A 26044-nucleotide genomic window follows, 5' to 3' on the forward strand; every position below is an offset into this window, starting at 1 on the left:
GCGGTCTGTTTGTCACGAAAAGGGGAGAGATGGTGGTGGGCCCTACAGGCGTGGCCCCCAGTGTCCACTGGGTTTACATCCGAGAACATAAAGCCAAGGAGTTTGGGGTTCACCTGTTTCAAGCCGCTCATCGACCACATGAGATTAATGAGAACTGTCACTGCTGTGAAGTCGCTGCGAAGTACAAAGAGGAAGAAGGCTTGGTGCTTGTCCCCAGGAGCCTTCACTCAGGCGGATGAGACAGATCAAGGTCAAGGAGGTGAGGGTGGTGAGAAGTTGAAGCCTGGTAAAGGGGGAGACTTTTCCGGAGTTGCTATTAGGGAGGCCTGGGATTGTGGGGCAGGGCGGGCCCTCGGGTGCAGGCACACAGGGTCTCCAGGGAACAGAGCCCTTGGCAGGCGTGGTGAGGCTGTGTTACACCAGGTGGTGGAGGGTCTGGGGTCTGCGGCTTAGAGGGTGGCCTTGTACTCAGTAGACAACGCAGAGCATCACACTGTCTACTTTTGGAAAGAGGGTTAGAGCCACCTTTGACCACTCCCGCCACAGCTTCCAGCCGCTGGGGCTGGGGCACCCCTGGGAGGTGGTCGCGACGCCCTGGGCCCGCTGTAGCTGCTGGGCCGCGAAGAGCCAATCCGGAAGGAAAGCGAGGTCGGATGATGGAGACTGTGCCAGAGTCTTAGGGGACAGGGAAGCAGAGGATGTGTGAAGTCCCAGGAAGCTCCGGGACCCTCCTGCCTGGATAATTAAGAAAAGGGTGGGAGTTGTCAGAAGCCAGAAGGAGGAGCTGGCTTAATGTGGGGTTTGCGCAGCAGTCGGGGTGTGGATTGCCTCCCCAAACGGTCAGGACTGGAGGACCAGATTTGGTGACGCGCCTGGAGGCGACACCGGTGCGGTGGGCGCGGAAGAGAAGACGGCGGAGGACCAGCCGTCGGGCCATGATGTGCTCCACCTGTGGAGGCAGGTGACCCCTCTGTCCTCCGCCCTTTCAGCGCTGGGAGACTGGGGCCAGGCAGAGGCACTGATGCAGCCTGGGGGCACAGGCTCCCAGGTTCTCCAGCCAGAATTAGGAATTTGCAACCCAGTGCTCTTAACGCGGCCCACGCTGTTTTTATACCCCGCCCCCAACACACGGACGTATTTATTTAAAAAAAAAAGAAAAAAAAATCAGTCCTCAAAGACCCAGAACCCTTGGGCTGGGGCTCCGGCCTGCATTTTGCTGTTCCAGGTATTCTTCTGCCTTAGGCCAGGGGAAGGCGAGGGCTGGGCTGGGCGGGGAGGCCCCGCGGGGCCGGTGCGCGTGCCCCGCGCCCCCGGGGGCGCGCGCAGCGCCGGCCCGCCCTCGTTGCCCGGCGCGCGCCCCCATCCCCGCCCCGTGCGCGCCCCTCGCCGGCACGCGCGCGTCGCGGAGCTGCCCGGTGCAGCGGCGGCGGGCGCGCTCCAGGCGGCACGGGGGCGCGGGCGCGGGCGCGAGGCCGCCGTGCCGGGGCCGCGCGGAGGAGGCGCCGGGGAGGAGCGCGCTGCGCCGCCGCCCGGCCTGCCGCCGCTCGGTGCGGGTCCGCGGGGCGCGAGGAGCGGCGAGACCGCGGCCTGGAACAAAGGGAGGCCGGCTGGGGCGGGGGCGTCGCGAGCATGGCGGACCGCAGCCTGGAAGGCATGGCGCTGCCCCTGGAGGTGCGGGCCCGGCTGGCCGAGCTGGAGCTGGAGCTGTCGGAAGGTAACAGGCCCCGCGCTCGGCCGGCCGCGCTGTCACGGGGGCCCGGGCGCGGGCGGGCGGGCGGGCGAGCGGGCGGGGGTCCCGGCGCCGCTGCGAGCGCGGCCCCCGCCCTGCGGCTCTGCGTCGTGGGTCGCGGCCCCCGCGCCCGGGGCCTGGGGAGCGGGCCGGGGCCGTGGGGCCGGGGGCGCCGCCGGGGCGCAGGACGCGGCCGCGGGGGCCTGGGGCGCCGCCGGGGCGCAGGACCGGGCCGCGGGGCCGGGGCGGCCTTGAGCGCGGCCTGGCGGACGGGGCCGTGTCCTTGGTGCGCGGCGGAGCGCTGCCCACCGCGGCCGGGCCGGGGGCGGTTCCGCGTTGCGCGGCCTGATGCGCCGCGGGCCTCGTTCTAATGCGAAACTTGCCGTTGGACTTGAGGGTTTGATCGCCGGGGGGCTGCGGCCCGTCCTGGCTGGACGGAGATAGTGCTACTATTGTTCCCGCGGGCTGGGATGCGAAGGGGGGTCAAATTGGCAAAGCTCCTCCCTCAGGCCGGGGTTCGTGCCGCGTTCCCAGCGTCTCCTACTTAGAATTTGTGACAGATTCGCTACAGTGATTTCATGGGGTGTCATGTACGGTTTCTCATTTGCTCTGAATGGTGGGATCATGTGCTCAACTGTCACAAGTTTTAGATCGGGTTTTGCCATGTCTTTAAAAAAAACCCACTAAAGTTCCGAAATGTTCAGGTTGCGTGTAGATTGGGAATTCACCCGGCTCACCCCAGGAAGACCACTCATGTACTGTGGGGGTGGGGACAGGCTGGCGCGTCTCGAATTTATATTTGGAGCAGTTTCGTGGTGAACTTGTGTGTGTAACGGTTTTGCGGGGCTGGCAGCCAGAAAGTAAATTCATTCGTGCCAGTTTTCTTCAGCAGGGAGGAGCTGGTGTCGACCTCACGTTTTCCGTTTTAACTCTTTGAGGAGGTAAAGGTGAGCGCCTGGCGGGAAGTGCCTTTTCAGGTGCCTAGGTCTGGAGATGTTTCTGTCTCACACTTGGGGTTCTGCAGGGTTCTGTAATGTTCAACAGCCCCACGGGGGGCGGGGGGGGGGGACCGTTGCCTGGGCTCTGTGCTCAGCAGACACTGTTGTGAAGGCTTTGCTAGTAGCTGAGCACAGCGCCCAACTGGAAATGGTCCTTGGGTCTGCACGGGTGGGGGAGGTGTGCAGTGGGAACAGGTTGCTTGGAGGGATGAAGAACCCGTTAGAAAGCACCTGCCCAAGTTCTTTGACGTCGTCCGTGCTCCGATGGGTCCCCCCTCACTTTGCAGCCCTCCGTAGCTCTGCACCGCGGTTGTGTTGTTCCAGCAGCCCACCATTCAGGCAGCATCTCCAGACAAGCACTTCTGCCCTGTCTGCGTTGCACAAGTGCCAAGTGTCAGTCCCCCACCTGTGTCAGCGAAGTGGGACTCCGTGGGACCTCACCAGGGCCGCTCTGCCTCCACCGTCAGACTCGCTTCTGCACGTCCAGGGCAGTTCCTGGCCCCTGGTGGAGTGGCTGCTCTTGAACGTGGACACAGCACACTTGCCTGCTGGATGGCACTCACCCTTCACCACCAGTCACTCCTAGAATGTGTCTGTTTCCCAGGCCTCTTTCGACCAAGGTGTGCTCAGCCTAGTTCTCCGTGAACGCCTGCGTCCCTCCAGATTCTTAAAAGCACTTAGGTGGGTTTCTTACTGAGCATCCAGGCAGAGAAAGGGGTGTGTGTTTGCATGCTCTCTAAACCTCGCTAGGCCTGGCCGGCCACTCATGAGTACGCCTCAGAGGGTTGCCGCTTTGGCTGTCCAGCCTCTGTCTCCCCCTCTACTGGCTGTGTCATCTTCGATTTGCTTTGTTCGTGCTAAGTCGATTCGGTTTCTCTTTAAGTTCTTTTGGAATTTTGTGTCTTGTGATCACGTAGTTTGACTGGCTTAAATTAGGTGAATCAGCTTGTTCCCGCTCTTGCTTAACAGAGGCCAAAGAATGGAAGGATCAGAAATCCATCTCTCCTTACATTTTAGAACTTAAGCCCCCCCACCGTATCCACTTTCAAAATGAAAAGTTAAAACAACTTTTAATGCTGAATGGCTTAAGTGTATCGTTTTCGTATTTTATTGTTAATCAGGATTCATGTGGAGAGGATTCTTAAAATTAGTCTTTGACATTTTCTGAAAATATCAGAAAATATTGTGCAAACGTGTGGACTTTCCAGTGCTCAGTTCCTACAGAGGAAGATGGAAAAACAATTCCATTTTAAGCACATGATGTAGGTTGAAAAAACAGAGTCGGCTGTTCTCCCAGAGTCCCTGTGTGGCCTGCCAGCCCTGACGGTTGTGCATCATCTCAGCTCCTAGACGCTGGTCCGCTTTGGGTTTGCACTGTCTGCTGATGCGGATACAGACACTAACGTTTTGTTTCACAGGTCACTGTTTGGTACAGAGTTGCGGATTGACTTCTTGGCTGTGGAACTCAGATTTTCACTTTCCTGCCCTGCCTGTTGCTTCCTCTTTTCTTTCCCTTGTCTCTTGCCTCCCAGGGCTTCCCTCTCTGGGCAAAGCTGGGCTCCTCTGCCTGCAGAACTGCGGTGCCAGCAAAGAACAGGAGCTTTCTGTGGGGAGATGTGGCAGCAGCCCCTCCTTTGGGCAGTAGCATGCCTGCGTAGAGTTGTTGGTGTGGGGCCAGGGCTTGTTGGTCTGGCGCGCACTTGGGACTGAATGTGAGGGGAGAGGAAGCCGAGGCGGCTGGTTGCTGGTTGCTGGATGCCAGGTGGGGTAGCGGACTCGCCACAGGCTTTCCCCCAAATCCTCTCCCCCTCCCTCCCCCACCAAATCCTCCCCCCTCCCTCCCCCTCCCTCCCCCTCCCCCTCCCTCCCCCTTCCCCCTCCTTCCCCCTCCCCCTCTCCCCCTCCCCCCCATCTGACCTTTGGAATCACGCGTTTGTCTGCTTGGCTTTAAGAGGGCTCCCAGACCGTTTCATTAATATGTGGATAAACATTAGTTGGCTTTAGGAAAAATTTAAATGGAAACATCAGCAAAGCAGGGAGGAAACAGAAAGTTTCCCAATACAGACCCATGTCTTGGATTAAAATCAGTTGTTGACTGAACTTCAGCAGGGACCTCTCCCTGTTAGCTGGTGGTTTGTGCCCTGGGCTGTGCACACCCTGGAGTGACTGGCAGGGCTGGGCAGTCCCATCCCCTCTCCCAGAAGAGGCTGAATTCTTATTTTGGTGGAACTGAGGGAAATGGCCTTGCGATCCAGCCTAGGAAAACCATTCGTGTTTGCAGAAGCCCATCAGCTTTTCCCTTTGCGTCTTTTTAGCTGTGAGTGTGCCACTGACTCCCTAACTCTTGCTCATGGGAGTTACTCGGTTTGTAAGGTACCGGGTTACTGCACTTATTACTTTTGTTCCGTAACCGAATCCAGCTTAACATTTTCTAGTGAGCATGAGACTGCCCAAGGAGGGAGGTGGGTGCTGGCTTAAATAGCAGTTCTTTGTGTTGGTCAAGGAACCAGTATTTTTTTAAAATTGCAGATGAGTCATTCCCATGTGGCCGGCATCACCCCTGCCACCAGAGTAAACTCTTGAAGGGGTGGCGGGTTAGAAGGCATGTAGATTGGGGAGGGGGGCATTTTCAGGGCTGCCGGCACGTGGCAGAAGATGGGCTCAGCTCCGGAGTCGACTGCTGTCTGCCCAGCCCCTGTACGTTCTTGGAGGCCCCTGTGGCTGTGGGGCCGGCCACCGAAGCTGAAGCCTTGGGGCCACCTTGCAGGGGCGGGAGGAGGAGACCGGCCGCTCCAGTGCCCACCAGCTGTTCTTCTCAAGAAGAAACAGCGGACTCTGGAATACAGTTGCGTGAAAACGTTTTCTTCCAGACATCAGTGATTTGCTGTCCTCGGCGGGGGTCGGGGAGGGGGGAGAGTCAGCACATTCGGGGAATAATAGCTGAGCTGCTCCCCCTGGAATCAGACCTCAGCATTGCTAACAAAACCTGCTTACTCTGTGACATGCGTCTCAAAGCTGTCCCCAATAGCCGGAGCTGTCATGGTGAAAGAGGTGGAATCCTTGGCTCAGGAAATCAAAAAGAATGTTACCTATATTAAATATATTCACAAAATGGCAGCACTTTTATGTGTGGGCTTCGAAATGTGTGGACTTGCGTTTGGAGAGTTCTTCAGAGTTCTGAAAACAGTTAAATTTGAATGCTCTTTTCTCCATGAATAAATATAGACGTCAGATTTGGCCAGGAGACCAGGGAAGTCCATGCACACGCGTCAGAGGCAGCGACGTGTGTACGCTTGATCCCGGTGCTCATAGGCACCTGCAGTGCTGGAGTCATGCTTACATCTGAGAGTTGTGAGGTCACAGCTATAACAGCCACTCCTTCTGTTTCAAACTGGGCCCCCTGGTTTTATATTCTTGTTACGCTTTGGAGGCTACAGGCTGTTGGATGCTATGAGTCACTTTTTGTCTTCCTCCTCCCAGCCTGTTTCAAATGGGGTTGTCTCTTTTTTTAGAGCTGAAGTGTTTTTTAAAGCAGTGATTTATGGGCTGAGCTGGAGCATTCTTCTGAATCGCGGAGAGAATGCCTTGGGTGCTCTTCGTCTGATGTCATGTGCGTGGACGGACTCACCAGTTCAAGTCCTAGTCATAGTAAGATCCTCAGAGCCACTCCGGCACCTTCATGAGAGCAGAGGCTTGGTTGTGGTCATTGCTGAGTTTTGCACGCTGGGGTTTATCCTGGGAGCAGGGGACGCGCGTCTGCTGTCGCGTGGAAGGCACCTTGGGGATGCGAGGGGCTTCCGGCCACGTTTGCTGCTCCTGTCCCCCAGCCCGTCCTGATGTTCTTCCTTCTTTCGTCGCGTCGTCCTTTTGTGTGTCCTGCAGAGGCCTCCTACACTGCTGCCGTACTCTGTTCTTGCTGCTGAGGGGTCAGCACCTTGTCGCGTCTGAAGAGGAGCAGTTGCACGCATTTGTGATGGTTTACGGGCGGTGCTCTCAGAGGGGAGACTCGGGTTGGGAATCCCAGCTGGCGGGGGTCTAGGAGTCAGCTCGCCAAAGGAGCCAGTGCTCAGGACCCGACGGGGTGTCGACGTTAATAAGCTCTTGAGGGAAATCAAGTGGGAAAATGCCGAGATCCTGCGTTGCGAAAGTCGGCACCACGCAAGCAGCCTTTTTCAGGCGGGTGGGGAGGTTGCTCTTCAGCTGCATCGCCGTCAAATCTGGCAGCGAGTAAAATCTGCGCTCTGGTGGTTCTTTACCAAAGCGCCTTGTGCGGTAGGAATGGGAAGTCGGGGAGAAGGTTCTCCGAGAGGGTGAGGATGGGATTGGTGGTGGGTTAGGCAGGTCCTGGTCTTCCGGGCTGCAGGTCTTCAAGCATTTTTAAATCATTGCTTTTGAGGTTGGAAAGTGTGTTCTAATGAAAAGACTCCCGACCCTGGGCTGGACCCAAACTGGTTCTGTTGGCACCAGAGAGCGAATCCTGACACACTTGTCCCCACTTCTGCGTGATTAAAATACTTTTACTGTGTTACCTGGTCAGTCAAGCCACGTATTTTTCTGTTTTGTTTACTGGAGAAATGCTATCATATTTTAAAATTATGAAATAAAGTGTCTGTAAATACGTCCCCTCACCCGAATGGGTGCTTCACCCCCTCCAGGCTCAGGTCTGAGCCCCTGGCTGAGGAGGAAGGCCATTCCCACGTCCCTCTGCTGGGCCCGGGTCCTGGGGAAGAGAGGAGCTTTCTCCCCAAATCGCAGGGGGAGGCCACGTGTGTTTTGACCGCGTGTCCTGCTGATGGAGCTCGCCGGGCGGCGCCAGGCCTCCGCGGGCAGAGGCCGCACGTCCGGCGCCCGGGCAGTGGGGCTCAGCGGCCTGGCTCTGGTTTTGCTCCCGCCTCTCGCTCGCGTTGGTGGAGCCACGTGCCGTGTCGGGAAGAACGCGATCATCCACGTTGGTCCCGGGCCTCTCTCGGGCCCTTTTCTCGCCAGGCCGAGACCACGTCCCGTGAAGGTGCAGCCGCCTGGGTCCGTGCTGGTGGCCGCCGAGGAGGAACCTCCCCGGCAGACCGGGGTTTGTGGGCCGGCTCACCTGAAATGAAAACGGAAATGTAACTGTGTTACCGATTAACTGGGTCTTTATGAATAAAGCCATGCAACTGGAGATCATGTGTTTTCTTGCAAGTAGAGCACCTCCCGTTATGTCAGCGTGACAGTGACTCACACCTGACGAAAAAGCAGCTTATGAATCCTCACTGAGGACAAGCGCAGTCGAACCGCGAGAGTGTCAGGACAGGAACAGGTGGGATCTGTCATTGGCCTGACGCCTTGGAAGGACAGGCTCACTCAGGAGCCATCAGCCCGAGGGGCTGGATTTTAGTGCAGTGGGCACTTAAAGCAGAAAAACCCATTGCTGACGTGTGGGTGCCCTTGTTCGGAGCCTCCGGAACCCCTTCGGGTCTTATTCGAAATCCCATTTGTGGGGATTTGCATGAGGGCCTGGAGGCTTCTTCCGGGCGTGTCCGCTGAGAAGGCCTCCCCTCCAGGCCTCCTGCCCGGGGAGGGTGCGGCAGGGCTGTGCCCGCACCGTGTGGTCCCCGGCAGCCTCCGTCTCCTCAGCGGTCAGAGGGGGTTGTAGCGAGGAGGATGGGGAGGCAGCGTCACGGTGTCTGCCCGGTAACCACCCTGCTCCTGCTCCCTGCAAAGGGCTGACTGTCGCGGGGACGAGCTCCCTGGGCGCCCTGCTGGGCCTCTCTCCCGCTTTCCCCAGGGGACCCAGGTTATAGGTTCAGAAAAAGACCCCACTCACACTCGCGAGCCCAGATGGGCTCAGGGTGACGGATGATGGGAACCCAGCACCATCACGGGGCCGGGCAGGCGCCGGGAGCTCGGGTCCACTGGCTCAGGGGCGCTCGCCCTGGGGACAGAGAGAGGGGCCTCGGGAGAGGAGCTGGAGACGAGGAGCTGGCACCAGGCGCGAGGAGCTGGCACCAGGCGCGGGGAGCACTTTCGCTTTCTTCCGCTCGGAGGGCGCCCTTCGCGGATGCTGCCCTGCGCGGGGATTGTTTTTCCCTTGAAGCCAAGACTTCCTTTCTGGTGGCCTCTTTGAGTCATTGTTCCTGGAAGCCCTTTTTTCAGCCCGCTTGCTTTTCAAGAGCAAGTTGGGGAGGGCGTCCTGGCTCAGATCCAGGCCCAGGTGTCTCTGGGGGCCTCGCGGTAGCTTCTCCTCCTCGAATCGCGGGTCACAGTCACTCCCGGGCGCTCGGGGCGCAGCCGCCTGACATCCCCGGACCTTCCTCCTGGAAGGGCGCGTCCCTGCGCGGCCGTGGCGAGGGGCTGAGCTGGCGCCCCCTCGTCACGCCCGTGTCCCCTGACGCATGTGCGCGAGTGCTGCCCGGGAGGTCACACGGTGGGGTGGCGGAGCCGGGGCTGCTCCAGAGGCCGGGCTGAGCCAGCGGACCTGCGCTCCGTGCACCTGCCCGGCACCGGTGACAGTCCTGGGTTCCCTTTTGTCCCCTGATGGGTCCATTTGGGCCTGCCCGTGTGAGGGGGGGGGTCTTCTTAACGGCTTTCATAAGCTGCTGCTTTTAAAATAAAGACCAGAGTGTGAAGTGGCCCCTCCCCCCGTGGGCCTAATGGTCTCACAGAAGGTCTGGCTTCAGTTCCGCGTGGTCATTAGGGGCAGCTGCACTTCCCGCTCCATGCCTAAGTGAAGCATCAGGCTACTTCAGCACAGCTTTCCTTTTCTTTTTCTTCTTTTCGGTCTTTTTGGCTTTCTAGGGCCGCGCCCGTGGCATATGGAGGTTCCCAGCTAGGGGTCCACGGTCCACCAGCCTACGCCACAGCTACTGCAACGCTGGACCCTTAACCCACAGAGCAAGGCCAGGGATCAAACCTGCATCCTCATGGGTACTAGTCAGGTTCATTAACCACTGAGCCACGACGGGAACTCCTGTTTTTTTCTTATTTGACACATGTAATGGATGTTTGCAGGCTGCTGGGATTTAGTAATAAAAGTCACCTTTAAAGAGCTACTTAAGCAGGAGCGCCGTTCCATCAAACTTAGGTTATTAAAATAGAGCTAGTTAAACCCAAGGAAATAGTGTATCGACTTGCCAGGGTCAAAACTTAATTACCAGTGTTACTCTGGGTACATTGTGGGGTACCTTATGCCCACAGGTTGCTGGTGGTTCGGGACTTTGGTGTGTGGATGGGTTTTGTTCTTTTATTTTGCTTTTAGCTCAGGTGAATGTAGTTTCATTGCAGATGATAGAGTGAGGCTTACCTACCAGACAGAACCCTGACATGGCCCAGATGAGAACTAGCTCTTGGGGTTATTTTGCTGTTCATATCAGAGTCCAGACTTGGAGAATTTTTCTGTTACTTGTACACAAATTAGTATGAAAAGGAGGTTGTGAATTCTGCCCCCCTCCCCTTCGGATGGTGGTGAATTATTATTTAGCTCTCATACCAGTAGGGATTTTATTTATTTATTTATTTTTGTCTTTTTGCTATTTCCCTGGGCCGCTTCCGCGGCATATGGAGGTTCCCAGGCTAGGGGTCGAATCGGAGCTGTTGCCACCAGCCTACGCCAGAGCCACAGCAACGCGGGATCCGAGCCGCGTCTGCGACCAACACCACAGCTCACGGCAACGCCGGATCGTCAACCCACTGAGCAAGGGCAGGGACCGAACCCGCAACCTCATGGTTCGTAGTCGGATTCGTTAACCACTGCGCCACGACGGGAACTCCAAGTAAGGGATTTTATAATGCCTGTTGGTATTTTAGAATTTCCTCCCTGTTGTTAGGAAGATCTGGCCATGGACATGGGGCAGAAAGTAGCCTGGATTTGGCTCATTTCCTTCACCACTTGTTTGGTTTGACACAAACAGGATCCTGGGTGGAACTGGCCGTTATGGAAGAGTCTGAGTAAAACAGGCTTTCTCAAAGTGTGAGCACTGCTGTCCTCCGGGTGGTTCTGTCTCCCGTGGGTGCAGAGGAGCAGAGCCTTGGGGGAGGATGAGTGGGCTGCCACCCGTGGGTGACGGTGGCCTGCCGCGGGGGCACTTACCCGGCAGGAAGCTCCTGGGCTGGCTAGGTCAGGGGTCACTGGGTAGGTGCGATGACTGTCTTTTATTCCGGAAAGATGGTGGGGGGTGGGGAGCCGTATTTAGATCGTTAGCAAAGATACGAAATAAACCTTTTAAATCGCATGGTGCCTTATAGCTTTCAGCTGCTTTCACATTGATCTTTTTCAGTTCTTTGAAAACATTTTCTAGGGAAATGACATTAGATTCTTTATAAAGACAGGGAGACTGGGTTTCACATGGTTAGGAACTCATCATGAGTACTGGAACCTTGGCTTTGGGCGCTTTTTTTGGTATCTCGAGTGAACTGAGTGGCCAGGCAGCTTTTGAGAGCCTGGCTTTCTCTCAAAGCACGACTGGGGACCCAGGCTTCTGCCTGGAGGTCAGCACCAGGAGCTCTGTGGAGGGAGTCCTGGGTGCTCTTGGGAGGGGAGCAGCGGGCAGCTCCCTCCCCAGCGGCCGGTCCGGTCAGCGAGGAAGACCTGACATTTCCCCTGCACCTGGCTGTCTTGGGCGGAGGCTTAGACGGCCCATTTTTTTTAACTGACTGCCTCAAACCCTTACTTTTAAGGTCTAAGCTTTCATTGAGGAGCTGAGTATGTTGGCGTTGGCCATACAACCTGGTTACCTGTGTGTTTGAGATGTTCCTGTTTCTCATGGGAGATACACAGCATCCTTTGGAATCGGGAGGCTGGATATAGTGTAGTTTGTCAGAAATCTTAATCGTTTTGGTCAAGAGACGATGCTGTTAATTCTTGTGTCAATTTCTGGGAGAAATGTTCTGAATGAGGTTCCGGGAATAACCTCTTCAGTGTCTTTACAAGGGTGACCTCTCTCAGAGCTTCGTGTTACTAACCCGGATGATGACGTTTGAGCCGCCACCAATCGCTCCCGAGGCAGTCAGTCTTGGGTCTTTTATGTAGAGTGCTTTTGTTCCAAGTGGAGCGGCCTGCCCGTCTGACCTTCTCCAGGCCTCGCGGGATGGGGTCACATCTAATGGACGTGAGCCACCCTCATCTCTGGTCCCCGGAGAAGCAGTCTCGTCAGTAGGAGTGGACCGTGCATCGCTCGGAGCTTTAAAGCAGATGTTGCAAATTGCTGTCTTTGTGGGCGTGAGCAGTCTGCTGTCACTGTTTATGGGGAGGACGCTTGTGTGTCTCAGGCCACCTCTCACTGCTCACACGCGCTGAGCCCTGGATTAGGCGTCTTAGTCTTATACAGATTACTCTTTTTTTTTCGGCCACACTTGTGGCACATGGAAGTTCCTGGGCCAGGGACTGAACCCACGCCACAGCAGTGACCTGAGCTGCTGCCGTGACAGCGCAGATCCTTAATCCGTTGCACCACAAAGGAACTTCTCCCAGGTAATGTTCTTTGAAGGACATTTGTCTCACAGAAGGGAAGCACCTCAGAGAGCTTGCCTGAGGCCACAGGGCTGAGCAGTTGGTGGGAGGCCGCTGGGGAAGGGCCTCCTGAGCTTCCTGCCTGGAGCCCGCCCTCCGCCATGCCCGGAGTTAGAATCCAGAGGAGGAAATACATGTTTAAAGAGATACCAGGTTTCGTGGTATTGTAGTGACTTCTTTTTACAGATTTACTTTTGCATACCCCAAATGATGTGTTTTTCCACCTGATGTAACAATTAACTTAATTACCAGCCGTTGCTGGCACAGAGTTCCATGAGGGTATTTTAGGAACCTGTTGTCTCAAAAAAGATCCCTTATTTTCCTAATGATAATATGCTTAATAAAGTTGCTGGGGTTGTGGCTTTCTTTTGTTATCTTATTTTTAGATCCTTGAGGGAAGCTATTGAGAGATTACTCGTAATCAAGTGAAAATAATCCAGTGATTAGATAATCCTTTAGGACAAATCTGTCTTCCTTTCTTTTATGTAAATAAAACAAAATCGTAATCCAGATAAATGTTGGCAGGAATGACCATGTTTAAGGTGGATAAGATCGGTGTGTGCCTGGCCATCCTGGGACATGGTCTCCGGAATATTCCAGAACACCTGTCCTAGTCCCGCTATTTACACCCTCCCGATTCCCTGATTACTCCCATTTGCCCCAGAATTTTGAATCCACGGGTCCAAGATGGTGTCTGTACGTGTGTGGATGTGTCATGCCTTTGCTGTAAGATGGGCCATTTGAACAGTGCTTCTGGACAGAGGAAACCTCCTATTCTTGGTCAGAAACCATGTTGCTCCTTCTTACTAAGGTAGATATTCCAGTATCTCATCTTAAATAAGCAAATCCCAGAACAACGATGGTTTTGTGTTCTGGGTATTTACCGCAGTTGCTCATTAGAAGTATGGATGCTTCACCCACTTACTGGAAACCGCATGACTCGCTTAACCAGAGAACATGGATTATCTGTCTCCAGATGTTTTTGTGCATTTGTTATTGCACCTGTTCTGTTAGCTGCCACAGCCACTCGGCCTTGGCCACACCTGTAGAATTAAGGGAAACAAGGTCCTTTCCAGTTTATTTTAAATCTAAAGCTGTCTTATCTGCATGATAACCCAATCTTAAAGAATGATACAATTTGACCTTTAGTGCATTATTTTAATTTGGTTACCTGTGGCTGAATCACTTCACTGCTTTGTGAATTAACTATTTTTTTGATGTCTCCATCCTATGGAGCCAGCCAGAGGCTCGGCTGTAGGCTCAGCTGAAGTGTTCGCCTTGTCATCGTTGTCATCTGGACCTTCGACTGCCCCCCGCTTTCTCCGTGATGCCAGCTGTGTGCTCCGTATTGAATTCCTGTCTTTCCCCTGCTCTCAGGTCCGAGTCCCTCCCTCCTCGTCGGCCTCTCGGCCGTGCTCTGTCCTGCCTCTCCCTCCGCCCTTTCCTCTTTTGTGTCGTCTCTCTGACCCATGGGCCCTCGAAACGTGGTGTGTGCGTAGGGGTCCTGACTGCTGTGCATCTTTGATAACCTGTCGAAAGGACTTTTTAATAAAATGCCTCTACCCCTCCAAGCGACCTTTCCATTGCCTCAACATCACCTGTTTTGTGGACTGTGGAAAGTCTTAATTGTTTTTTTGTGGGGTTTGGCTGACCTTTCTCTGCCCTACCGCCTACTCCACCCAGCCATGTGTCCTCAGACTCTGCAAGCCTGTTTCAGCACTGGTTACACGCAAAGTGATTAAAAGGGCTCTATAAATAAGAGAGCACATGTCGCCACATAACCACGTTCCCTGTCGCTTGAGCGTGGGTTGTCCTTGCTCTCGTGCTGACCCTGAGGGTCCGGCCTTTGTTTGGAAGCAGCTCCTGGTGAAGTGGGCCTGAGACACGAAGGTGGTCACAGCGTTGTTGCCACTTACAAGTGGGCAGTGAAGACACTTTTGTCTGAACAGCAGCTGAAAAGCAGCGTGTGTTCGGCTTGGCTGTTGGGTGACCTTTTTGAGAAAAGCATCTGGCTGTTGTCACACCTTGGAAGCTGTGCTTACGTTGTTTTCTGTGTTGTAATTAGAATTTCCACAGTTCCTAAAGGAGATATTGGCTTATTTTAAGGAGATAAATTACTTTACCATAAAAAGCTCTCTGTGGATTTAGAGGGACGAGGTTTGCTGTAGTACTTGCTCGTTTACTATTGAACAGCACATAGAGTGGAATTTGAGAGGCCGAACGTGCCGCGCCCCCCTCCCCCCCACCGCCGTTGCTGGCTTGCTGGCGTGTACTTAGGTGGAAGAGTGTGTGCATACGTGCAAACACGTGTGTGCATCTGACTGGTGAAAACACATCTGATTCCAAAGCGAGGTAGAGATTGTTTTTTGCTGTGTGAGAGCTTTTGAACTGTGTGCTTCCTCAAGCGTTTGCTTCATTTGCAGCTTATTGAGTCAGGGTCTTCGTTAGGCACCCGGGGTGATGACAACATTTACACCGTCCAGAGCGCATAGGCTGCAAGCCCGGCGGCGGGGGGCGTTGGTACCAACAGAAAAGTGTCAGGAGGACCTGCCTCCGCGGGGGCGGTGAGTGCGGAGGGAGGAACAGCCGGGGGCCGGCGGCTGGGGGGCAGCACCTCCCTCACGGTGTCGGGGGCTCCCGTGTCTGGGGAGGGCGTCTTCCTCCCGCTCCTAGCCCGGCCGGCTGTGGCTGTGGCAGAGGGGCCGGGACTCGGACTTGGTGTCTAGAGGCCCGTGTGAGTGGCTGTTGTCTCTGAGAGCATGCTGTCCAGTGGGTGGCACTGATTTAGCCTAGAAAGTTGGCCTCTGAATTTGACGCATCCTTGGACCTTCCTGCTCGGAGCAGATCTGCGGAAGTGGGTGGGGACTTGGAAGGTGGCAGAACCAGGTGCCGGTGGCCTTGCCTCCGGCTGCACGGGGCTGGAGCGAGTGGACGTGCAGGGCCCCTGCCCTGAGCGCTGACAGGCCCTGCCCAGCACCTCGTGGCACCTGCTCTCGCCTCCGGCTCCGGCTCCCTTTCCTTTTCTGAGGACCCCCCTGCCCTAACTGGCGCCGGGCCGCGTTGGGCTTCCAGGGCAGTTTCCCTGTTCTCCCTGAGCGGTGAATGGGGTCCCTCTGCGGTGGGAGCGGCCGGGAGGGGCTTGGTGGAGGAGGCTCCGGTGGCAGGTGACCTGTTTCTGTGCAGAAGTCCTGAACCTTCCACTCTTGGGGCTGGAAAGACAGACTTGCAGTTTTCCAGGATCAGAGAAAATCTCTTGTTTGTCTGTCTTTTAGTGGAATGGCCATGATTTACGTATTAAGTTTCACTCTTTCTGGGTCAGAACGAGAGTGTCTTTTTGCTTCTTCGCGGTTGATTCTGTGTCATCGGGCAGGGGGTCTGTGGCGCCTCGCGGGCTTGCGGTTCAGGGCTGGGGAGTTAGGCTTAGCTCGGGGCGGCGGTGTGTGGAGGGAAGGGCTGTGGCCTCCCCTGGGCACGGGCTCTGCCTCCCGCCCCCCCAGCCCTTCCTGGGGTCTCCTCCTGCAGCCCTGCCCCCGTCATGGTCTGGCGGCCGCACCTGTGTGAGGACACCTGGCCAGAGCCTAATTTCTTTCTAAATGCGGTGAGCTTGATGCACAGTAAAAATGGAGTAAATGAGTAAGACTGGGTCCCAGTGCAGGTGTCAGTTACCTGCCTCATGCCACGAAATAGCTCATTTCCTGGGACACGTAACTGCTAAGATCAGATAGCGTGCTTGCTGCTCCTCTCTCTGCACACTTTTTTTTTTTTGGTCTTTTTGCCTTTTCTAGGGCCGCACCGGCGGCATATGGAGGTTCCTAGGCTAGGAGTCTAATTGGAGCTGTTGCTGCCAGTCTACGCCAGAGCCACAGCAATGCGGGATCTGAGCCGTGTCTGCAACCTACACCACAGCTCACGGCAATGCAGGATCCTTAACCCACTGAGCAAGGCCAGGGATCGAACCTGCATCCTCACGGATCGCAGTCGGATTTGTTAACCACTGAGGCATGATAGGAACTCCCCTCTTCGCAGATTCTAACTCCACTGGTGTGAACAGAGGGTGCCAGTGTGTGTAGAAGGGGCCGCAGGTGGTTCCGGGGGGCCTTTGGGGAGGGTCTTGGTGGGGGGCATTTCCCCCCTTTACACATGTCCAGATGTATTTTAAACAAAGAATTTATGTATTTCAGTAGAATGAAAATTATGATTTATGGTATAACGTCTTCTAAAATCATAATGAAATTGTTGGCACCATAAACCCAAATAGTAGATGGTCATTACAAACAAATTACAGTTTTTATTCAAACACGCGACTTCCTTCAATCTTCCCACAAAGGCGGCGACCGAGGCAGCCTGGGCCCCCGCCCACCTGTTTTTCCTTTGGGACCCTTGCCTGCAAGGCTGGTAGGGGAGCCCCCGGCTGCTTCCATTGTAGGGAGTGCAGTGCTTCTCGGGGGAGATGCCTGTAAGGGTGGTCCGGGGGAGCACGATGGCACTGACCCCGTGCCTCAGCCCAGGCACCCTCACCAGTGCCCCCCTCCCCCCCCCCCGGGTCCCAGCCACTTGGCGTCTGGGGGCCCGGGCCAGTCGCCCTTGCACATCCCTGCAGGAAGCCGCTTCAGCTTGTGCCTGTCACTGCCCTTGAAACTTGCACAGGTGTGGCGAGCACTCAGCCTGCACCCTGACAGCCAGGCTCTGTTTTACCACCTGTTCGTTCCTTCCTGCAGGAAGCCAGCTGTTTGTTGGAGTCACCTGGGAAGCTGACTCTCTGCCCCAGCTCCTACCTTCAGACCAACCGTCTCAGTAGGGCAGGGTTTATGGGTGCCACTGGCCAGTGGGCGCCTGGGGCCTTCCTGCCCACTGGGAATTAAGTATGTATCTCTTGGTACCAGGGTGTCTGAGTGGAAGGAGAGAAGTTGTTGGCTCTGCTTTCCATGTTCCCAGTAGGAATGAAAGGAACACGTGTTCACGGTTGGCAGGTGTGAGGAGAACTGAGATCGGAATCACGTGAACTTTTATATCAAGTGTCAGTTACCCCTCAGTTAAGGCCGAGGGCGGGACGCTAAGGGCTGGGCTGGCCCCTCCACCTCACCTGGAGTCAGGGTGCCCAGCAGCAGTGGGGTGGTAGGTGCAGGTGTCTTTCAGCCTCTGGGGGTCATTGCAGGTTCCTGAAAGTTCAAGCCCCGAGGGAGGAGGGGCTTCTGTGAAGGATCCCCCACCCCTGAGTGTCGACCTGTTCCTGCAGGTGTGTCTAGGGATGCGGGCCCAGTGAGAGCCTTAGCGGCTGCTCCTGGCGTTGGATCCTGTGAGAGGGAGCTCAGCTCTTGTTTTTATTTCGCCATCACCTGTTTCTCCTGGTTCCCGTGTGCACGGTTCTCCAGGGAGGTGGCGTGAGTTCAGGGCTTCCTGGAGGGAGAGGCAGGCTCGAGAGGGGGGTGGAGGGACAGTCGCAGCCCCAGCCTTCCACAGGGGCTCAGACGTAGGTCCTGTAGACTCACTGGAGAAAACTCAGAAGAGTCTGAGCAACTGTGTGTGTTTTTCTTCTGAAAAGCTTATTCATGTACTGCAAAGTTTTCTGGAACTGGTACAAATAGCGTGTTCCCTCCTGGTCGACATCTGTTAGTGGACTCGTGCAATTAAAAATCTTGTTGCAGATCACGGAGTGACTGTTTACTCCCTTCCCTCTTTTTTCCCTGTGGAAAAGCACCATTCAGTTATGGGGTGAAGTTAGTAATTAGATAAAAGTCACAAATATATAACTTCAAAGAAGTTAAAATATGTACCTTTATATAAGTCATTAAAAAAAAAAAACAAAAGGCAGGTAACATCGCCAGGATCCACTGGTGCAGAAATGTTACATTGATTCTCTCTTGTATCCGGGAAACCGAAATCTTCAAAGCTCTGTTTTCCTTTTCAAGGTCAACTTCCAGCTAGGTCTGTCCTCACCAGACCCAGGGTAGAGAGTGTGATGCTGGAAAGATGATTTCAGCATTTGCCAGTCATAATTCACAGGCATTTCTTATATTTAAAAACATTTCACAGTTATAAAAATTTGCTAACATATTCATTTTTTTGAGTTTTATTGCTATATATTTCTTCAGGAGTCAGTGAGAACCGCCTAACTTTTTTGCTGTACTGACTTATAACCTGTTCAATTAGGAGTTGTAATTCCTTCTGCCCTAAAGTTTATAAAAAAGGTTCCCCATATATTTTTATTTTTATTTTTTGGCTGTGCCTGTGGCATGTGGAAGTTCCCAGTCCAGGGATGGGACCTGAGCCTTGGCAGTGACCACTCTGAGTCTTTAGCTGCTAGGCCATCAGGGAACTCCCATACTTTACAGTTTTTTAAAGCATCACAAATATTATTTTAGAATATAAGTTGACATTTAAAAATTTATAAGTAACACTATAAAAATTGGGACAAATATTTTAAAACTCATCTGTAATTTTACAGCTCAGCATATGGCAATATATTGTATTTCTCCTTGCTTTTTTAAAAAAAATTTTTATGGCATATGGAGGTTCCCAGGCTAGGGGTCGAATCGAAGCTGTTGCTGCTGGCCTACACCGCAGCCACAGCAACACCAGATCTGAGCTGCATCTGCGACCTACACCACAGCTCACAGCAATGCTGGATCCTTAACCCACTGAGCGAGGCCAGGGATCGAACATGCAACCTCATGGTTCCTAGTTGGATTCGATTCCACTGCACAGGACGGGAACTCCTTCTTGCCATTTTAAATGTCGTTAGTCCAGAAGTGTAATGGTGATGCAGCAGCGTTGGTACTCTGGTTGGTCACAGTTTCATAGGTATTGCTGTGTTGGTTTATTGGAGCAGGTTTTTGTTCTTTCCAAGTAAAAGCAGGGTTTGAGGTTAGACACCTGCCCAGGACTCACCGGTGATGAAGGTGGCCAGTACCCACACCAGGACTGCCTACCGGGTAATTTCTAGTCGAGGGCTCATGGAAGTACAGTGGGCTTCTCCAGTTAGTCCTTTTCTCCTTCCTGGAGCATAATAAAATCTCCAGGTCCTTAGAGTGTGTCTTACAAAGGTTTGTCTGTTGCGAGGCACTATGCTTTGTTAAGAAAAAAGGCAGATGAAAGTTTATCGGTTAAGATGCCTCTGAATTGAACTACAGTGAAAACACAAAAACTCAATCCTTTCTATTTTTGATATGAACTTCTTATTCGATAAAAGGATTGCAAATGTTTTCTCCCTCTCTGTAGATGTCTTTTCAGTCTATTGAAGGTTTTCTTTGCTGTGCACAAGCTATTTATTTTTTATTTTTTTATTACTCAATGAATTTATTACATTTATAGTTGTACAATGATCATCACAATCCATTTTCACAGGATTTCCATCCCACAACCCCAGTGCGTCCTCCCACCCCTCAAACTGTCTCCTTTGGAAACCATACGTTTTTCAATGTCTGTGAGTCAGCATCTGTTCCGCAAAGAAGTTCAATCTGTCCTTTTTTCAGATTCCACATGTCAGTGAAAGCATTTGATGTTGGTGTCTCATTGTATGGCTGACTTCACTCAGCATGATAATTTATAGGTCCATCCATGTTGCACAAAATGCCAGTACTTCTTCCTTTTAATGGCTGAGTAATATTCCATTGTGTACATGTGCCACATCTTCTTGATCCACTCCTCTGTCGATGGACATTGAGGTTGTTTCCATGTCTTGGCTATTGCAAATAGTGCTGCAACGAACATCAGAGTACATGTGTCTTTGCGAGTCATGGTTTTCTCTGGGTAGATGCCCAGGAGTGGGTCTGCTGGATCAAATGGTCATTCTATGTTTAGTTTTCTGAGGAATCTCCATACTGCTTTCCACAGTGGTTGCACCACTTTACAATCCCACCAGCAGTGTCATAGGGTTCCTTTTTTCCCACATCCTCGCCAGCACTGATTGTTTGTAGACTTTTGGATGATGGCCATTCTGGCGGGTATCAGGTGGTACCTCCGAGTGGTTTTGATTTGCATTTCTCTGGTAATGAGTGATGTTGAACATCTTTTCATGTGTTTCTTGGCCATGTGTGTGTCTTCTTTGGAGAACTGTCTGTTTAGATCTTCTGCCCGTTTATCGATGGGGTTGTTTGTTTTTTTGGTATGGAGCTGCCGAAGGTGTTGATACATTTTGGAGATGAATCCCTTGTCAGTCGATTCACTTGCAAAGATGTTCTCCCATTCTGTGGGTTGTCTTTTCATTTTGTTTAGGGTTTCCTTGTCTGTGCAGAAACCTTTCAGTTTGATTAGGTCCCATTTGTTAATTTTTGTTTTTACTGTCATGACTCTGAGAGATGGATCTGAGAAGATGTTGCTGTCGTTTATGGGAGAGTGTTTGGCTTATGTTTTCCTCTAAGAGTTTTATAGTGTCTGGTCTTATATCTAGGTCTTTAATCCCTTTTGAGTTTCTTTTTGTGTATGGTGTTAGGGAGTGTTCTGATTTCCTTCTTTTCCATGTGGCTGTCCAGTTTTCCCAGCATGACTTGTTGAACAAGCTGTCTTTCCTCCATTGTATATTCTTGCCTCCTTTGTGATAGATGAGTTGGCTGTTGGTGCGTGGGTTGAATTCTGGGCTTTCTATCCCGTTCCACTGATCTATATGTCTGTCTTTGTGCCAGTACCATACAGGTTTGATGATTGTTGCTTTGCGGTATAGTCTGAAGTCTGGGAGCCCGATTCCTCCAGCTCCATTTTTCTTTTTCAGGATGTCTTTGGCTATTCTGGGTCTTTTGCGTTTCCAAACAAACTTTAAAATATTTTGTTTGAGTTCTGTGAAAAATGTCCTTGGTACTTTGATAGGGATTGCATTGAATCTGTAGACTGCCTTGGGTAGTGTAGTCATTTTGATAATATTGACTCTTCCCATCCAAGAGCATGGGATGTCTTTCCATCTATTTGTGTCATCTTTGATTGCTTTCTTTCATCAGTGTCATAGTTTTCAGAGTACAGGTCTTTTGTCTCTTTAGGTAGGCTTACTCCTAGGTATTTTACTCTTTTGAATGCGATGGTCAACGGGATTGCTTCCCTAATTCTCTTTCTGCTCTGTCATTGTTAGTGTGTAGAAATGCCGTCGATTCTGTGTATTAATTTTGTATCCTGCAGCTTGGCCAAATCATGGGTGAGCTCTAACAGTTTTCTGGTAGAGTCTTTAGGATTCTCTAGGTATAGTATCATGTCAACTGCAAACAGTGATAGCTTTCCGTCTTCCTTTCCAATTTGGATTCCTTTGATCTTTTACTTCTCTGATTGCTGTGGCTAGGACTTCCAGAACTGTGTTGAAGAGCAGTGGCGAGAGTGGACATCCTTGTTCCTGATCTCAGCAGGAATTCTTTCAGCTTTTCACCATTTGAGAATGATGTTCGCTGAGGGTTTGTCACATGTGGCCTTTCTGATGTTGAGGTAGGTTCCCGTTACGCCCACTTTCTGAAGGGTTTTTATCAGAAATGGGTGTTGGATTTTGTCAAAGGCTTTTTCCGCGTCTGTGGAGAGGATCACGTGGTTTTTCTTCTTCCGCTTGTTAATGTGGTGTATCACACTGATGGATTTGTGGATACTGAAGACCCCTTGCATCCCTGGGATAAGTCGCACTTGATCATGATGTACACTCCTTTTAATGTCGTGTTGGATGCGGTTTGCTAGTATTTTGTTGAGATTTTTGCATCGATGTTCATCAGTGAAATTGGCCTGTGGTTTTCTTTTTTTTGAGGTATCTTTGTCTGGTTTTGGTATCAGGGTGACGGTGGCCTCATAGAATGAGTCTGGGAGTGTCCCTTCCTCTGCAGTTTTTTGGAATAGTTTCAGAAGGAGAGGTGTTAGCTCTTCTCTAGAACTTTGGTGGGATTCTCCTGTGAAGCCATCTGGTCCTGGACTTTTGTTTGTTGGAAGTTTTTAAATCACAGTTTCAGTTTCGGTTCTTGTGATTGGTCTGTTTATCTTTTCTATTTCATCTTGGTTTTTAGTCTTGGAAGATTGTGCCTTTCTAAGAATTTGTCCATTTCTTCTGGGTTTTCTGTTTTATTGGCGTGTAGTTGCATATATAGCAGTCTCTTAGGCTCCTTTGTGTTTCTGTGATGTCTGCTGAGAATCTCCTGATCACTTAGCTGATTTTCGGTGGTTTCTTCTTTCGCCCTCATCTGAGTTATAGTTTTGTGTCTTTTCATTTTGATAGTTTTTTGGTGTGGTGATCTTTTTACAGGTAATAGAGTTGTAGCCTCTCTTGCTTCTGTTGTCTGCCTCCCTTGTGGCTGAAGTTGGTATGGGGGCTTGCTGTAGGCTTCTTGATCGGGGTGGGTGCTGATGCCTGCCCATGGGTAGGTGGAGCTGATTCCTATCCCTCTGGTGGGTGAGGTTCTGTCTGTGGATGATATTAGAGGTGGCTGTGGCACTGGGGGGTCTCCCGGGGGATGGATGGGACACAGCCTGTGGGCAGCACTGGTCATGGTGAACTCTCCATGCTCATGTTCCTGAATGCTTGTGGGCAGCTGTTTGCTGTTGCTTGCGCGGTCAGAATTATCAGGAATGGCTTTTTAACGGGCATGTATTCAGTTGAAATGTAAAGGCTTTGGTTGGAGTGCAGAGCTGGAGGAGGAACTGGGCCGGGAGTGAGTGACGTGCGGGGCTTACAGCCCCTTGGGAGAGAAACTGCATATGGACCTTCCTGGGGCTGGAACTTGGTCCCTACAGTCGGGTCCCTGCGGAGCCAGGAGTGGTTCTGGGGGAATCTTGGCTGAGGCAGGCAGACGTGGGTCTGGGGGCATGGCCTTGTGGGGTGGTGAGCTGGCCTGGGGAGGGGGGCTGGAGACAAGGGCACTGACAGCCCCATGACCATACTCGGGGAGAAACCAGGAGAAGCAGGAAGGGGTATGGAGCTGGAGTTGGTGGTGGAGCAAGGAGCCAGGACTCTGGGGTGCTCTGGACACCACATGGGATGAGAGTTTGGGGGTGTTTGCCAGGAGTGCAGCCCCTTGGGAAGCAGTGGGAAGTGGGGAGTGGGGAGTCCCCAGGGCTGAGCCTTGGCACTGTCACCAGGGATGGGGAGGGGGAAGCCTGGCCTGGTACTGAGAGGAGCTGGGCTGGGAGGCAGGCCGGGGTGAGGCTGCACAGGGAGTGGGGCAGAGTGGACTGGCCTCCCCGCCTGTGTTTGGGCTCCTGGGGTGGTTGCTTCCCACAATGCAGGGTCCCTCCAGGCCCCATGGTGAGCCTTGTGTTTCATGGGACCCCTGGCTCTGGCTCATGCTGACTGTTCCATTGGCGGCCCCGGAACGGGACGGCCGGCGGCTTGGAATGTGAGCTGTGTCCCCAGGGGGTGGGTGCCCGTGACCCCCCTTTCCTTCCCGTCTCCTCCTTGCTGGTTTCAGTCCCATCTGCAGAGCTCCCCGCCCGGCCCCACAAGGGCCAAACAGGAATGGAGTGGAAGGTGGGGACGGAGGTGACCTGGGGGGGGGCGTTGGGGGGCCTGGGCCGAGGCGGAGAAGCGTGGCATCCCCACCGTGTGAGCAGCGGTGGAGAGGAAAACCGTGGGATCTTTGCCACGTTATTTAAATACTATGCGATGATTGTCCTCATCTTCACATGGGGGTGAACGTAGCTGAAAAGAGAAAAAAGGTTTAGGAGAAATTCAGGATTAGCTTGTGTTCCTCTGATTCTGGGGTTTTGTCTGAAATGCCACTTTTATTTTTGGTTAGATGCTTTTTAGCACTTGTGCTATAGCATTTGGAATGCTGTATTTTGAGACATGTTCGCTGGGAGGTGTTTAAAATTAGATTCCTAGAAATCGGGTGGTGGAGCCCTTGTCCACACGCGAGGGTCCTGCTCTGAGCAGCTGGTGGTGGCCCTGGCCGTGCTGGCCTCTTAGTGTTTGCAGAGCACCTGAGCCACTCTTTTCTCCTGAGTGTCAGGACTTCTCAGTGTCCCTCCAGCCCCCTCTCTCAAGCACCAGCTTTTCTGTGGACGCCTTTGACCTGTTAGCAGGCGTCCTCACTCTCTGGCTCTTTCCCGTCCTCTCCCTGCAGCTGCGGGAAGCAGGCGCGGAGGAAAGCGGAGCCTTCGTTTAGACACCAGCTCTGAGCCCCGTGGAGCTCCCCTGGGCTCCCGTCCTATCCTGTGTTTCCGCCCTGGAGGGACCCAGGCCTGGGCTGGTTCTGTGCATTTTCCCCTCTCCGCTTCCCTTTGCCGTGGTGTTACTGCCCAAGGCTCTTTCTTTGCCTTCCGTTTCGACAGCTGTGATTTCGTTGGAGTTGATGGAAGGGTGGGGACGGGGCTTGGAAGGAGGAGCGGGAGGCGGGAGGCATTAGCTTCCGCTCTTGCGGAAGGAACCAGAGCCGGCGGACTGAGGGGCGGTATCCCGGGGCCTGTGTTCCTCCGCCCGTCCCTCTGCCTGCCGGGGGCCCGGGCAATGGGCGCACGCAGTCCGCGGTCGGGGCTGACCCTGCTGACTCTGGCTCCGTCGGCGGAACCAGCTTGGTGCCTGTTGGCGAGCTCGGTGGGGCTGGCGAGGCCTGGCGGCTTCGCTGTGGGTGGGAAGCGGGGAGTGAGCGGGCTCGTTGCTTTTAAGAAGGTGCACTTGGGGGGTCGGGCCACTTTCCCAGAAGTGCATGGTGGGGCCTCTTGAGTGTGGGCACGTGTTTCTGAGTCCGTGTGTGTGAGTGTGTGCAAACACATGTTTGTGTGTATACGCAGGTCGTGCGTGTGCACACACGTCCAGGTGTGTGGAGCTGGCCAGTGACACCCTCCCTTTCTGGGGCACATCACTGGACAGCCCCTCCCCCCACCCCGCGGCCCCCCAACCCCACAGCCCTCTCAGGGAGAGCGGCGGTCACCCCGTCGGAAGAAGTGCCTGGAGGTCCGCCCGCTTTGTCTGCGTCCATCGTGGTGGGAAGCGTTTGAAATGGGACAGGTCTCGAAATGAAAATGCCATTGCTGCCCGTTGCGATAACCTTTATGGACAGTTTCCTGGACGGGATGGAAATCTGGGGCCACCCCCTCCGGTACCGAGACGGTGATCCACAGCCCTGGCCGAGGGGGCTGGGGCCAGGCCGAGGGCCTTCCCTGTGCAGGATGACCGGCGGCCACGTACTGGCGCCTGGTCGGTCGGAGCATCATCCCTCTGGGACCGTTTCACTCCGCCCACCCACGTTCTGTCTCCTAACCGAAAGGAGAGAGGAACCGTGAGGAGGCGTCTCAGAGCTGTGCTCACGGCCGGATCTGGAGGGGAGGCCCCCCACGCCGAGCCGTGTGTGCCCCACCCAGGAGGCCTCCCGTCACAGGGCGCTGGTCCCTCGGCCGGTCTGTGTCAGGGGGTAGCTTGTGTTAGCAGTTGTGTTGGAAGGAACAGTTGCATAAAGATGCACCCTGTGTGGGTTTGTGTAGGTGTGGGAGCGCTGTGGGGCTGGCAGTGTGTAGACGGGGGCACCCACATGTGACTTTGTGAGTTCGTTTTTCAAAGCAAACGATTAAGTTCAGATGTGAGTGCTGGGTCGGCCTGGCTGCGCTGGCGAGTGTGTTACGTGTGGAGCAGCTTCACTGGGTAACAGAAGGGGGGGTGTTCCTGGGCGCGGCGGCCGGGGCGGGTGCGTGTCCCGCATGGCCCCCTGTGTAAGGAGGTGGGAGAGGGGTCCGGGGTGGAGGTGAAAGTGGGGTGACCGGCTGCGGCCTTTCCCTGGAGCCGTGTCCTGCAGAGGATGTGCATGAATCATTGCAATGCACTAACTTCTGTTCCTGGATTTTGTTCGTTTTATTGATGGTGCAGCTCTGGAGAGGTGTGGGGCACTGTGTAGTTCAGGCCTGTTAATGCGATGTTCTCCTGGCGGTGCTCGAGCTTCCTCCCGTTTT

General features: G+C 53.7%; 1 protein-coding gene across 2 annotated transcripts in view; it reads left to right on the forward strand.

Moving 5' to 3' along the window:
* Nucleotides 1-1516: 1516 nt before the first annotated feature.
* DIP2C (disco interacting protein 2 homolog C) overlaps nt 1517-26044 on the forward strand; it is a 330049-nt gene continuing 305521 nt past the window's right edge. For both annotated transcript variants that reach the window (XM_047754739.1, XM_047754740.1), the window contains exon 1: nt 1517-1714. In XM_047754739.1, coding sequence (XP_047610695.1) covers nt 1630-1714 — 85 coding nt within the window. In that variant the 5' untranslated portion in view covers nt 1517-1629. The remainder of the gene's footprint in view (nt 1715-26044) is intronic.

Source organism: Phacochoerus africanus, chromosome 12, assembly GCF_016906955.1.
Source record: "Phacochoerus africanus isolate WHEZ1 chromosome 12, ROS_Pafr_v1, whole genome shotgun sequence".
NCBI lineage: Eukaryota > Metazoa > Chordata > Mammalia > Artiodactyla > Suidae > Phacochoerus > Phacochoerus africanus.